Here is a 15,340-nt window from a genome sequence, read left to right on the forward strand (position 1 = left end):
TTTGTGGGGGAACAATATTCAGCCCATGACCACCTGTTGACTGGGCACAGTGGTTCTTTTTGCTTTCTTGCCCCCCCCCCCCCGCCATTTGCTTTCATTATGGCTTTTGCTTGTATAGCCAGATGGGCTCCAAACCCTCAGCCCAAATCCATCTCCAGCTTCCCCGCAGGGCCCTGGATGTTCCCAGTCAGACTCTCACCTTCCCTCCCACACACTCTTCTTCTCTAATATAAAAATTTTCTGGTCTTTGCTATACTTTTGTATCCTCCTCCTGGGCAGCTTACTGTTAACGTTGGGTTAATTTTTCCATAACCTTGGGTTTATGGCCTCATGTTTTCCTTTCTGTCTCCACTGGCCACGTTATCCCCCGAGGCACAGACTGTCACAATAGCTTTGTCACTGGACCTGCCATCTTCCTCCAGCTTGTAGGATTAGTTCCTCCTCAGACGGTTTTTCTAAGATTCTGCTTTGCATGTTCTTATCACGCAGGGGCTCCCGGCTGCCTCGAGGGAAGGACCGTGTTTCTCAGCCAGGGCGTGAGCTCCTCCATCATTTGGTTCCAGGCTGTTTCCCAAACCCGCTTTCCGTGTGAATCCGTATTCTTCCTGTATGCCGCCTGGTTTCTGTCCCATAGCTTTGTGGGGGCCCTTCCCCTTCCCTGCAGGGCCTTCTCCGGTGTGCTTGTCTCCTTGCCATTATTATCTGATATTAGAGACTCGATTGAGGACCGTTCCTACCTTCTCAGTGATGGAAGCCCCCCTCCCCCCACTGTGCTCTGTGATCCTCCATAGCCAGACAGGGCCCAGCATCAACCAGCATCAAGCAGCCGTTATTGGAATCTTTATGCCCTGTGCTGTGTTGAGCCGGGTGCTGAGATCCAAAGATATCAAGCTTTGATTCCTGCTTTAGGTCTTGAGGTCCTGGGGTCCTGGGGGGTGTCATCGGGCAGAGGCCTACGACTCACCACCATGGTGACGTTGGGTGACGGTTGTGGGTGCAGAGGGGGCGGTGGTGCCAGAGTCCTGCCCAGGGGTCGGGAATGTGATCCTGGAATGGAGTTCAAAAGCCAGGGTGGAAGTTTCCAGGTGGAGAAGTAGTGCAAAGCGTTCAGCCCGCGAGAGCCATGCTCCAGAGACCTGGAACAGGACAGAGGGGAGGGAGAGGGTGGGGTGAGGTGGGATGTGGCTTTGGTGGGGAGGGGGACGGGGCCAGGTATATAGAGGAAAGAGGTTTGGGTTTTGTTTTTAGGGAAGTAATGTTGTTGTCGATACCATTATATGTGAAATGGTTTCTTGGGAAAAGGGGGACAGTGGGGGGGGTGGCAGGAAAGAAATGAATTAGAAAAGGTAATTGTGATAGAGACAAGCAGAAGAAATGGGGAGGAGAGACCCTACCCTCGTCGCCTGTGTTTGTGGGAGCGCGTGTTTACCTTCCTCAACAAACTCTAAACTCGAGACACACAATGTCTGCTTTATCGTTTTATCTTTATCAAGCCCATGTTTCTTGGTGTGTGATGTGTCCATGAAAGCTAATGGATACTAATGGTATGGCTTAGGCATTGCTTATCCTTTTCAGTCCAGACTCCAAAAGTTGTGCCCAGCTCACGGTGGGCACTGAATAATGTTGAACACCGCAAAATTTGTACTATGAGTGAGAGCGGACTGTAAAACTAGGGAAGAAAATATGTTAACGTACGCACCACCGTTGGCATGTGTTGGTTGGTTGAGGGTGACCTGACGTTTCATGAAGGCACCAAAGCCGCCCGCGTGTGAGTCCCGTGTGGGGGGGCCGAGAGCCCACCGAGCTGACGTGTTTTTCTTTCTCACTGTTTTCTGCAGATATTCTAGAGTCTGCTTTCACCATGGGAGAAATAGAGCAGAGGCCAAGTCCAGGATCGCGACTGGGGGCCCCGGAGAACTCGGGGATCAGCACCTTGGAACATGGTCAGAAGCCGCCCCCGACGCCTTCCGGGAAACTCATGTCCATCAAAATCCAGATGCTGGATGACACCCAGGAGGCATTTGAAGTTCCGGTAAGTTGGGGTAGAGGTGTGAACTCAAACGGATGGGCAGGTTCCTCGGATCCCTGTTTTCAGTGATGGGGGGTGGCGGGAGCAGGGCGGGGGGCGGTCCACACCTCCCTCTCCGCTGCCCCCCTCCCCCAGCACGCCCCTCTCACCCATTCTGGTTCTGCCGTCCAGTATTGTGACTCATGCGTGCACAGCCTAGATCGTGGTCTCAGTGGGCTGATCCCTTGAATCACAGAGTATGTATGTGTATGTGTGTGCTCGTGTGATCTGGATATATTTGAACTGGATGCAGTTGTGGTCTTGTCTCATTTGCTCACTACAAGTCTTCCTCTCACGCTGCGTGTGTGTGCACGTGCCGCTAATCTAGGGTACGGGCAAGAAAAATCCTGGGAAAACCATCAAAGAAGGCCATGTGGGTTTTCATGTCAGGAGAAACGTGGATGTCTGTGTTTGAGGGTGGGAGGTTGGGGGGGGAGCAGAAAAACCCTGATCTAGGTCCACAGTGTAGCAGCCCCACAATTAGAGGGGGTGTCTCTAGACACCAGGAAATGGGGTGTCTGGGAGCCAGGCAGAGAGGGAAGAATCAACGGCCTTGACCTCTTTCTTCTGTGGGAGCCCTTTACCCTGGCTCTTGCCCCCATTCCCCTGTGGTTCTGCTCTTTTTCCTTGAGCCCCTGCCGCTGCCGCCGCCTCTCCAGCCTCCTCCTGCTGGAGGGTAGGGAACCAGTTACAAGTGGTGAGGATTTCTTGAGCCCAATGGGGCGGGGAGGGTGAGATGAGTGCTCTTGGCTCTTTAGAATTTGGACTGGACTTTCCTCCTGAATCCTTATCCCTCACGTGGACTGTGGTCTGGAGACCTTGTTTGTAGCACACTTTGGGTTTAGTTTTCTGCGTTCTGTCTCAGGTACTATACAGCGAATCTGACATTGTTGGTAGGGAGGAAAATAACTCCTGAATTCTCAACACCCAACTGAAACACAAAACTTTGGGAACGTAACCTGTTCTTAAAGAGGAGACGACGCATCTATTACTCCTGCTGGCTAGAGGGACTGTGGGATTTAAGCATTGACACAGACGTCTATAACCTGTCCTTTAATCGCTTATGCAGTACGATTCACTAAATCATACTCCTCTTAATATCGTTCCGAGAGTGCGAATTACCATTAAGCATCTCCGGGAAAGGTAAACCTCAGAATAGCTGTGCTGAAAACTGCCAGTTTATTGTACATTTATTTTCTTGTTGTGGAATGCTTGTCTTTCACGGGCTGGGGAACATCTCTGTATTCTGGTGAACAAAGCCCTTTGCCAGTCGCTGAAACTGAGCATAAATAAGGGCACCTGCCAGCCTCTTAGAATTAGGCCTTCTGGAACAGGTCCCCCCTCCCACTTTCCAGTGCCTTCTCTTCGTTGCCAGACTGGTTTGGTGAGGTATTTAGTTTCAGGGTTTCCTGTTGGGCCTGTACTAAGGGCCTCTGAGCCCAAGTCTCTAGCTACACATTCTGTTAAATGGTGTTCGTGTGTGCTTTGGACTGAGGACCAATCAAATATTAATGTTGGGTGCACGAACCACAGGGAGTGTTGCACGAATTCAGCTGCATTTCGTCAGTGTCCCTAAGCCAAAGAATGTCACTAACAGCTAGGAACTGTATAGGATGTCCCTAAGGAAAGGAATAGAAGTAGGTTTTCATTGTTTAAAATTATGTGACTTGATGGGACGCCTGGGTGGCTAAGTCGGTTTAAACTTCTGCCTTCAGCTCAGGTCATGATCCCAGGGTTCTGAGTTTGAGCCCTGCATCAGGTTCCCTGCTCAACCGGGAGTCTGCTTCTCCCTGCTTGTTGCGTGCTCTCTCTCTGACAAATAAATCTTTAAAAATTTTATTTTACTAGATAATTGCTGGTGTCTGTGCTTTGCATTTATAACCCCTCTGTCTGGGAGTAACTTTTCTCTTTTCCTCCCCATAAACTCCTATGCACCCTTAAGAACCCTATCATTTTACCCAGACACTAACATTGGAGATAGTGCCTGGGGCTTTTTCTTCCCTCCCTCAGACCTCTTCCTTTATACACCTATAAGGCTTGGGTTCAAATTTCAGCCTTTTTATACTGACTTCTTGATCACTTTGGACAAGCACCTCTCTGTATCTCTGCTTTTTCCTTTGTAAAATGAGGCTAGTAATAAACCCCACCTCCTATGATGATGACGTTTTTCCAGGCACTTTATACCAGCTCAGTAACTACTAAGCCCTTCATACAAGTAGGATGGGTGGTGCCTTGCCTTAGTGTCTCATTCCCGGCCCCTAGCACAGTCCCTGGCATGTAGTCATTGCTCATTAAAATGTTTGCTGCCTGCATGTGAGAATGAGTTTATCTTACAAGTAGAATTATATGTCCTTTTTTCCACACGTCTCATCCATTCATATTTTATTTTGAGTTTTCTAGTTTGGCCAGAATGTTCTTTCCCAACCAGTGGGTAACAGATGTTTTCTGTAACTGCCTGCAGAGAGGCAGATATCAGCATTTTTATTGACAGAGCTGATTGTAAATTGCTACCTTGTGCTCTCTATTCAGAGAACTAGCCAGACCTTCACACAGCTGGAAGGCCTCCGGCTGGCCGGGGTGACTCAGTCCTAGCACTGGAGATGGGAACACAGTGACTCAGGATTGCGAGGCCCCAGCCGCCCGTAGCTGCTGGAAAACCTCGCTCCCCAACTTTTTCCTGCAAGTTCGTAAGGCCAGGTGTCTGACCCTGGCAGGGTCTCCCTTGCCCCCATGGGACCGCTCCTTGGATTGGGCGCCACCAGAGAATGATCTCTCCTTCCTCACTCCCATTTGCCATACAGATGAGCAGGGCATGCGGCCAGAAGTCCTGGCAGTTTCCCCTCGCGAGCATTCTTCTCCGAACCCTGTACTTCCTTGGGGATTGGATTTCCTGAGCTTTTTCTCATTAGTTTTGTTTCAGCGTAGAAAGCAGGCAGAGTCCTCATTTAAACTATGAATTCCCTAAACCCTTCCTAGCTCAGATAACCAAATTGTGGTCTGCGTGGTTGTCTTTCTCGTTATATTCGGGGGCTTTCTGAAAAGGTTCTCGAAGTGTTGAACCTTTCAAAAAAGCCTGCCTGTTTCTTCTGCTTTGTGGTTCCATCAGCTCTCTTTGCTCTTGACCTTGGACGGTCAGCTTAGGTATTTCCTCTGCAGAGTGGGAAGTTCAAGCTCAGTACTGACAGTAAATTCTTAAATGGTGTTGTATCCCCTTTATGTGGAAAATGCTGTGCAAATAAGCCTCACCCGGGGGCCTGGGAGCTGCAGCCTTCCCTTCCATACGAGCAGCTCCGAAAGGGTTAATGACACTTCTCCCTGCCCCTCACCCCAGCCAGGGCCATCCCCCACTCAAGATCTCTGAGAAGGTTTTGTATGTTGTAGCCTCCTGACCCTGCTGGTAAACAAACGCTGTTCCTACTGACGTTGGTCGTTGGTCGGTTGCATTGAAACAGATGGTTTCTCCTCCAAGTGTTTATTCAGTTTGTGTTTTCATTAGCAAGGTCAATCTAGGAAGAGTCGAGAAGATCAGGGGATAGAAAAGGGAGCCATTTCCTTTGCTGCTTTGGAGCTGCCCTGGTTAAAAAAAAAAGAAAGAAAAAGAAAACACGTGGGAAAGTCACTCATGGGACCAGAAGACACCTGGTCTGTGTTGAGTTGGCAGGTGTGGTTGGGTGGGGGGCCGGCCAGCAGCGCGGGGGCGGGGCGGGGAGCGTTCTAGAAGCAGTGCCCCGCGTGAGTTGTGGTAGAAGGAATTCTGATGGCGGGTGTCCAGCGTGGCCATCTCAGGGTCCCATCATTGCGCTTCCCGTGTATTTGTCGTGTCCTCACCTCCCTCGGAAGCCTGTATAGCTCCCAGGTGTCAGAGGACAAAAGTAGATTCGTGAGCGTGGTGAGGCTGGGGGAACAGAGAGCCTCCCCCAAGGTCCAGACTGCTGAGATGCTGGGGTGACGGTGCCCGAATTCCCCACCATTGTCCCTGTGGGTTCCCCTTCTGTGGTGGCATCTTACGGCGACCTGCTTTCGTTGCCACGCTGGGTTGGGGCTCCGGTGTGTAGGGCGTGAGCTCTGGGGGGCGGGGTCTCTTGTGTTCCTGTTTATTATCCAGTCCTACACTTGGGGGTGCCTGGACCCGCCCAGCTTCACGTCCAACATGTTTCTCTCCAATCTGCCAACCGTCCATGTTCCCTGTGGGTCCCTGCTTGGTCTCCTTCCAGGGCTTACTGTCTGTACCTCTAATTAGACTTGGAACCCCGGGCTCTAATCTTCTTAATTAGTTCCTTTACATCCATGTGTGAGACTCAGTTTGCTTATCTGCGGGATGAGGCCTTTGGTCTAGGTGATAGTAAAGGCCTTTTCCCTCCCTTTTTTGGAAGCTGGAACTCCGCATTGACATCCTTGTTGATGGATTAACTTTTCAGGACTAGTATTTAATTATCCCAGCAGATGGTAAACTCTTTGAGAAAAGGAATTTCTTTTAAAAACAAAAGCAAAAGCAACCCCCCCAGAAAACAAACAGACCCCACACTGATTGGATACAGAAGTTACTGTTACCTAGTAAGCGGTAAAAAAGAAAAGAAAAAGTGGGAAGGGTGAACAAGTGTGCTGTGATTTCTGTGATATTTATGGAGCGTCAGGAAACTGACAGTATTTAACTTGCAAGTGTGTGTGTTGGGGGGTTACTTACATAAATCGCAGGGATCTAAAATGGGCTAAACGATACTGAGTTGACAGTGGGAAATAGAAGATTGAAAGATACCAGTAATTTTCTAGATAACACATTGTTAGTAGGAAATCCGCTTGTTGAAAACAGCATGTCCTAGTAAGAGTCCCTAGAGGTTTTTTTTACTGGGGGCAAAATGACCTCTGTTAAGTCAAACACTATTTGTCTCTTATGGTCCACCCCCCCTTTTTTTTAAATTATTAAAGATTTTATTTGAGAGTGCAAGCGAGCATGAGCACAGGGGAGGGGCAGAGAGAGAGGGAGAAGCAGATTCCCTGCTGAGCAGAGAGCCTGATGGCGGGTCTCAATCCCAGGACTCTGGGATCATGACCTGAGCGGAAGGCAGACGCTTACCTGACTGAGCCACCCAGGTGCCCCTCTTAATGGTCCATCCCTAAATGATGAAACTTTCATTTCATTTTCTTACCTTTTGGAACGAAACTTGTTTAATGTCTAATTTCCGTGAAACTGGGCTTGACCTCTGTCGGGAACTTGTTCTCCATGGGCTTGGGTTCTTTGGAAGGTCTTAAACGTTTCTAGAATTTTAAAGCTGTCTTCATCAGCTGGAGCTCAGAAACAGGACACAGACAAGTTTGTCTTTCAAGGTCCCCGGCTCCTGGGTGGGCCTCCCCTTGATGCCTCACCCAGAACAACGGTGTCCTTAGGAAAGCAGGCTCCTTTTCTCTCTCAGTCTTTTTTATTTTGAATGAATTTTGTGTCCCATCCTCCTTACCCCCTTTCTTTGTTTCTATTTTAGCCATCTCAGAGAAGGTGCCCTTTTGGATAAGCTGCTGAAAGTCGCCCTTTTTTTTGGGGGGGGGTCCCAAAGAGATGGAATATTTGTTTAACTGAAACTGAAGGTCTTGGGGGGTGGGGGGAATAGATCTTCCTTTCTTAAAAGTGTTGTGCTTCTCACTGCTCTGGAATTCCAAGTCCCTGGCAGTGGGCTGAACTGTTCCCTCCAGTGGATCAGATTAGAATGATGCTGGGAGGCAGATAGGGGTCGCAGGACTACTTGATTTCTCTCTCTCTCAGTCTCTTGCTTTTTTTTTTTTTTTTTTTTTTTTTTTTTGCATGCAATGCACTTGGAAGCGGATGGGGGAGAGAGAGGAGGGGTGGGGAAGGAGTTGGTGGTCTTGAGACCTGAATAAAATTTAATTGGCCATTTAACTAATCTTTTTTTTTTTTTTTTTAAATATTTTATTTATTTGACAGAGAGAAATCACAACCAGGCAGAGAGGCAGGCAGAGAGAGGAGGAAGCAGGCTCCCCGCGGAGCAGAGAGCCCGATGCGGGGCTCGATCCCAGGACCCCAGGATCATGACCCGAGCCGAAGGCAGAGGCCTCAACCCACTGAGCCACCATTTAAAACCGAGCAGGGAGTGGCATCTGCCCAGAGATGCTTTTTCTTTTCCTTTTTTTTTTTTAAAGATTTTATTTACTTGAAAGAGAGAGAAAGAGAGAGCATGAGAAAAGGGAGAGTCAGAGGGAGAAGCAGACTTCTGCTGAGCAGGGAGTCCGATGTAGGGCTCGATCCCGGGGACTCCAGGATCATGACCTGAGCTGAAGGCAGTCGCTTAACCGACTGAGCCACACAGCGGCCCCAGAGCCGCTCCTGAAGCAGCTGCAGTCTGAACCGGAACGAGGGGAAGAAATCTCCCCAGTTCACTCAGCTTTTTAAAAATTTGTGTTTCTTTCCTTATCTGGTGTTGCTTTTGGCTCTTTTCGTTAGAGTTTCTGAAATAGTATTTTATGTCCACTCTGCTCTGCATCGTCCTTTCTTGTGTTTTATTTAACTGGAATGATCAATGGTGCTGTCTGGGTCTGGCCTCGTGAGGTTACACTTAAAGGCCATTTTAATAGATTAAAACTTTTTTCTTTTTTTTCATAAATCATTTCAGCCTAATCGTGTTAGTCTTCCTTTCTGGCTCTTTGAAGCCAAGAGTTGAATTTAGATGTTGGCCTGAAATGTTCGTTGGGGCACCCTTTTGAACTTCTGCTTAAATGCTTGTGATCAAAGTCTGCTCCGCAGCTCTCGTCGTGATGGCTGGAATTCCATCCAGCTGCTGACTCTCTTCTCCCTGAAAAGTCTCTCAGTAGAACCTCATAAATTAAAAGAAAACAAAACAAAACAAAAAACCTGTAATTGAGAATGTCTGTATCTGGCATTAAAATGGGCCAATATCCTGAGCAAACAAAGGGAATTTTAGAGCTGCTCCCCACCCCCCTCCTTTAATTGGAGATAATAAATTTTCTAGTTCCAAGAAACGCAAGGGTTAGAAGGGGAAATCCAGGACACTGGATCCCAGCTTTTTCATTACTCCGAGACTGCGTGGCCCCGGGTGGGTCGATGACCATTCTGTCCACTGATTTCCTCCCTGAGTATGGAGGACGCCTGCCTCACGGGGCCAAGGTGAAGTCCGAGGAAACCCTGCTTGCAGAGACCTGGACTCGAATCAGCCTCTCAGGAAAGTCTGTCTTTTTTTTTTTTTTTTTTTTTTTTTTGTCCTCCTTGGCTGCTAATAATAAGCTTTAGTTGCTGGATTGTTCTTGAGCAGAATTGAGACTGAGATTGGAAAATACCCTCCGTGTCACCGCCTCCCCACTTCCCCCCAGCCAAGCTTTCTGCGGAGTCTCACATTTGATGAGCTTGGAGGGTTCGTCCTAAAATAGAGATGTAGCCCAGGTGGCTTCCGAAGGTCTTTAAGAGTGAAGTGCCGCTTGGAGAGCCGTGGTGAATTCTCTGTTTCCGACAAGCACATTTACTGCCCCCCTCCTATCCCCCCTCCAAAATCTGTCTGTAGCTTCTCTGAGCCTCAGTTCGCAAAGCTTCGACATAGAAGAGGGTGTTCTTTGAGCTTAATTTTCCTGTGCGTTCTAGTGCAGGCTGGCTGAAGGATTTCAGGATGGATGAGGGCTGTTGTCAAGACTTCTGGGACGGCCCTTCATGGTGCGGGCTCTGTGTGCCCTTGGAAGGCGAGATCCTCCTGTGTTTGACTATTAATATGAAATAAGTTAAAAATCAGTGTGACTTATTTTCGTATCTGTTTTTAGGATATTCCCTCATTTGTCGTCTTCCACCTCTTGGAGCATTTGAGTTGGACCTTAGTTTTTTCGTTTGTTTGTTTTAGAGATTTTATTTATTTGACAGAGATCACAAGTAGGCAGAGAGGCAGGCAGAGAGAGAGGAGGAAGCAGGCTCCCTGCTGAGCAGAGAGCCCGATGGTGGGGGGCTCGATCCTAGGACCCTGGGATCATGACCTGAGCTGAAGGCAGAGGCTTTAACCAACTGAGCCACCCAGGTGCCCCTGGACTTTAGTTTTAACTGCTAAGAAAACCACGGAATGATTTGAATCCATTTGGGTGCTCCGAAAGCCTTTAACGCTTCGTAACCGTAAGCGAGCGCTTTCTGGTTCCTCTTTGCTCATTTATATAAACAGGAAGCTAGGCTAGATACCCTCAGTGGAATTCTGTGGCTCTGGTGTTAACCTTATGGAATGTGGTCTGGAAAACACGATAGGAGTTGGACCAATGTTTATGAACACACAAGGCAAGGTGCTGCGAGTGATAAGAAAGTGGATAGAAATGACTGCCTTCAGAAAAATCCATGTGCTAGACGTTGTGTGGATAAGTCTGTCCTTCTGGTCTCTCCTCTGTGGCTGAGCCACGAACCTCTGACCCAGGCGTGAATGAGGGTTGGGGCCAGGGTGGGTACACAGGAAGGACTGGACTTGGTCTGAGCTGGAGAGAGAGGAGGGTCCTAGTCCTACACATCCCTACACCTAAGCCCTGCTTTCCCCACACCATGAGGTTGTCCAGGACCACACGCAGCCCTCCGGTGAAGCAGCAGGTGTGTTGTGCCGGCCTCCAACACGTGCTCATGGTAGGTGCCCTTAGGTGCGGGGGTGGGAGGGGGTTGGATTGAACGGGGCTAAACCTGCAGGAGAAACGCCCAGCGACCAGAAGCCTTGCCGTGTTTGTCCGCATGGACGGATGGAGAAGACCCAGGAGAAATCGGAGAGGTGGGATTCGTAGGACTCTGCAGCTCATGGGATGGGAGCACCCGGAGAGCAGGAGACACCGTACAACCTTTGGGTTTACAACTTGGGTGGTTCCCTGCTGTCGCAGAAGACCGGGAAATCACCCGGCACGGGCCTTTCCAGGACAACCGTTGTACTCGAAATCGTGTCTTTTGTAAGAAAGGAACGTTGCTAATGTTGCTAATAAAAGGCACTGCCTTCTTCTTAATCACAAAGAAGAATCTGTGTCTCTGAATGAACCTCTGAGCTTCACAGTGATTATGTAAATCGTTCAGACTGGAAGCATCACATGGAGGTTGATTGCTCGGTTTCCATGTATACTAGGAAAATTCTCTTTACTCTTGGTATTTCCATTTCCTTGTCATCCAGGGCGACTCTGTTCAGTTTGCCATGCCGAAGTGAAGTCCAGGCTGGGAAAGCCTTTAAGTCCAGGGGCTTGAAAGGACCCTGTTCCAGATCCTTAGAAAGGAAGGGCGCGATAGTGGTCATGAGCTTGTTGTTTAATTTTTATGCACTTTACTTATGAGGTGTAGCAGCGAGTGCCCTTGGCTGTTAGGTCTTTTCCAGGGGTCATTTGTCAGTGTTTCTGTCTGCAAACTGAATACAGATACCCAGTTACCTTTGGTCTAGATAGAAGGCTGAATGTCTACAGCATTGAAAAGCAAGACCAACGAGCATTTGTCGAGTTGTTAAGGGTATTGAAACAATACCTTTTTAATGGTTAAAATCTATATTCGTTTCCTCCGTTGCTGGAACACAATACTATAGACTGGGTGTTTCCTCAGCAGAAATGTATTCCCTTTCCGTTCTGGGGGCCTGAAGTCCAAGGTCATGATGTCCGCAGGGTTGGTTCCTTGTGAGGGAGAATGCCCTCTGTGCCTGTTTCCTCTCTCCTCTTTCCAGCTTCTGTGGTTTGCCGACAGTCTCTTGTGTTCTTCGGCTGGTAGATGGGACGTCTCCATATCTGCTTCCATGTTTCCATGGCGTTCCGCCTGTGTTGGGTGATGGTCTCCAAATTTTCTTTTTTGATGAGGACACCGGCTCCACATGATGAGGGTCCCAGCCCTAATGACCTCGTTTGAACTAGACTAGCTCTGTGAAGGCCTTATTTCCAAACTGAAGTCACGCTCTAAAGTGGGGTGGGGTGGGGTGGTTAGGACTTTGGATGCATGAATCTTGGGGAACCCAGTTCAACCCATAATGTATGCGTCGTTAGCATTGCGAGAACAAAGGAAAAAAAGTCTGTTTCACCCTGAGCCTCAAGACGCCTTTTCCTTAGCACACCTGTTAAAAATAAAACCCTTCAGGCTTTGTTCTCACTGAACAGTTAGGAGAAAGATTTCCTTTTTGATCGTTTTTTGAAAAGAAAAAAGGGCAGTCAAAACTCATTGTAAGACCGACTTGTAATTTAAAGTGATCCTCCGTTTCCGATTCTGGGTATGTGCCCCTTAACTTGGAACAGAAATAAGAAGTAAAAGGCACCTGTGAGTGCTCTCAGGGTCCAGGGGACTCTTGAATGTGATGGATGTCCAATAATATTTGGTAACATTTTTATGAAAGCTCGTGCTTTGAGCATTCTCTGATTTTTTTTTTCCTGCCCCTTCTGTCAGTGGGCGCATGAAGTTGGCTTTCTTTTTCTTTCTTTTTTTAAAAAAGATTTTATTTATTTATTTGACAGAGAAAGATTACAAGTAGGCAGAGAGGCAGGCAGAGAGAGAAGGGGAAGCAGGCTCCCTGAGCAGGGAGCCTGATGCGAGGCTCGATCCCAGGACCCTGAGATCGTGACCTGAGCCGAAGGCAGAGTCTTAACGCACTGAGCCACCCAGGCGCCCCATGAAGTTGGCTTTCTGAATCCTACTTGATCTGCCTCTGGATCTTGTCCCTCCCTCGACCTTTGCTCTTGACCCTTGGGGCGACCTCTTCTCCCTCACTGAGGCCCTGCTCGCAGTTCAGAGCCCAATGACTTCGCACACGGGGGACCTGTCCCTTGCTTTGCTGGGATTCTCACGGTGGCCAGAGTTCCTTTCTTCTCTGTGGCAACAGCAGCCAGTGAAGGAAAAAATTACATCACAGCAGAGGCCGTGTCTGCTACAAATGTCCAGTCTTTGATCCTACCTGGTCACTGGAGCTTCCTGGCTCCTGTCATGGCCAACCCTTGGTCACTGCTTCTCTGTGTCCATGGTGGCTGTGGCTGGCCATCCTAGTCCCTTCCGGCCACCATGCTGTCCTGGGGCATGCCCACGGGAGTTGTCATTCTGAGACTTGAAGGGACAGAAAGAGGGACTGGTCCCTTGGCCACGCATGGTGTGGCCAGCAGGAGTGACGGCCACTGCCAGAGCCCCGGTAGGGTCAGGAAGGAAGGAAGGAGCCCACCTCTGTTCCTGACCACTCCTCTCTCACTGTCTCCTTCTGCTGAGCCCACCCGGAAGCCCACAAACCAGGGAGCCGTGGGGAGCAGGCTGTCCCCGCCAGTCAGCAGGAGCAGTGGGGGGACGAGCCAGGACACCCCGTCTCTTAGGGGATGGTCCAGCCTGCCACCTCCCAGACAGAATGAAGACCACCAGGTGTGGCTTCCTCAGGCTCCTGTCGCCAGACTTTGCTTATCTCTCTCTTCCTCTGCCTTGGCTTCCAGCCTTTACGCTGTCTGACTCCCGCACCCCATCCTTAATCCCATATCCTGCTGGACCTTGCTTCACCTCGCTGACATTGACAGGGAGACCTTTGTAGAAATCCCGCGACTCACGGACATGCTTTTAATCTGCACGCGATTTTATCATTAGAATCCAAATGCTGAAGATAAAACACAGCCAGCCAGAGTCGTGTATGGTTCTAGTGTGTACCGAGTAGGAGTGGGGAAAAAAAATTTCTCGATCACTGCTGGCCATCTGATTCTCCCTCGGCCTGATTGAATGCTTTCTGTAAGGACGGAGATGACATGTTTTATTGGAGCTGTTAAGTGGGACATCTGGCTGTGTAGCCCGGTGCTGGAAAGTACTCTTCTCCTTCGTTAACTGGGGTTCAGCTCTGTTTACCGGCTCCCTGCGTCCGGGTAGATGGCACAGGGATGGCCTGGTCCCTGTTTGCTGACCACATGATGAAGAGTCTGGGCGCCCAGCACCACCCCGCCTGTGCTCTCCTGGTTTAAGCTCTTGCCCATTATTCCCTTTTCAAGAGGAAACCCTCATTCCAAGCAAAGTCCTAGTATTTGCTCACGGTGAGCTTGCCGAAACCCTAAACACAAAGATAGTCTGTCTCCTTCCCCCTACCCCCTTCCTTTCCATTCTCAGGGCAGTTTCTCTGAGGTGGGCTTTTCCGTCAGTGCCCACCACCGCCTTCTCTTTTGAAGCTCTTAAGAGGGACATGGCAGTCTTAGAGAAGAAAACTCTAATTTTCTCCAGAAAACTGGTTCAGCAAGGCCCTGCCAGGAGCCACTCGGCGTCCTGCCAACCCCGGGGCTGTTCAAGAGAGGTTTTATGTGGGTACGAGCTGCTTTGCTTCCAAAATTATTTTTGCCCTCTGTCTGGCTCTAAAAATGTTTGACCAGGGGCCTGGGGAGTTGGTTTTGTTTTTGGTCATTGTTTGGTGGTACATAAGGTACTAAAATTCTTTCTCTCTGAGCCCTGGGCCCAGAAGAAGCCTCCAGGCAGTGCATGGTCTTTGTAAGGCCTGCTGGCCGCATTTTCTGCTGCGGCCTTAAGGGGACATTTCAGATGTGGTTCATTTCCTGGGCTCCTTCACTTAATGCCTCAGTTTGACATTCGTTGAAATAGAACATGTTAGTTTGCTAGGGCTGCCGTGACCTAGGACCACAGATGGGCAGATTCAACAACAGAAACGGAGCCTCTCACAGTTCCGGAAATGGGCAGTCAGAGATCAAGATGGCGGCGTGTTGGTTTCCTTCTATGGCCATGAGGGAGAATCTCTTCCAGGCCTCTCGCCTAGCTTCTTGGGGGTTTACTGATGGTCTTCCATGTTCCTCGGCTTGTAGATGTCTCTCTCCCAATCTCTGCCTTCATTTTCACTCAGTGTTCTCTGTGTGTCCATCTGTCTCCCAGTTTCTCCCTTTTCTGAGGCCACAGTCGTCCTACTGGTTTAGCGCCCACCCTATCTTAACCTGATCATCTGCAAAGATCCCATTTCCAAGTAAGGTCACTGGGTGCTGGGGATCAGGACTTGAATGTGTGAATTTTGTTGAGACCTAATTCAGCCCCAATGTACAGCAACTGATTTTCCTTGTTCAGCTTCTTTAAGAAACCTCATTTGAGAAATGGTTGGGCTATTTGGTGCCGTGGCTTCTAGCTTTGCAACTTTGGTACCTAGTTTTCTGCTCTGGTTCCTTTGGAGCACAGTGTAGGATAGGACATTTTCCCAGTACGTAGAGGCGACTTTTATCCCCCAAAACTCTTCTTAAATCATATATACGCATAATTGAAATGAGATCCGTAGTATGAGCAGCTCCACCAGAAGAGGAATCTTGGCTGTTTCAATCAAGCGAACCACAGGAGTAGGTTGG

General features: G+C 49.1%; 1 protein-coding gene across 8 annotated transcripts in view; it reads left to right on the forward strand.

The window, feature by feature from the left end:
* FARP1 (FERM, ARH/RhoGEF and pleckstrin domain protein 1) overlaps window positions 1–15,340 on the forward strand; it is a 280,772-nt gene that overhangs the window by 58,060 nt on the left and 207,372 nt on the right. For all 8 annotated transcript variants that reach the window (XM_045978472.1, XM_045978471.1, XM_045978469.1 and 5 more), the window contains exon 2: window positions 1,839–2,032. In XM_045978472.1, the coding sequence (XP_045834428.1) occupies window positions 1,862–2,032 (171 nt within the window). In that variant the 5' untranslated portion in view covers window positions 1,839–1,861. The remainder of the gene's footprint in view (window positions 1–1,838; window positions 2,033–15,340) is intronic.

This window comes from Meles meles, chromosome 14 (genome assembly GCF_922984935.1).
Source record: "Meles meles chromosome 14, mMelMel3.1 paternal haplotype, whole genome shotgun sequence".
In the NCBI taxonomy this organism is placed as follows: domain Eukaryota; kingdom Metazoa; phylum Chordata; class Mammalia; order Carnivora; family Mustelidae; genus Meles; species Meles meles.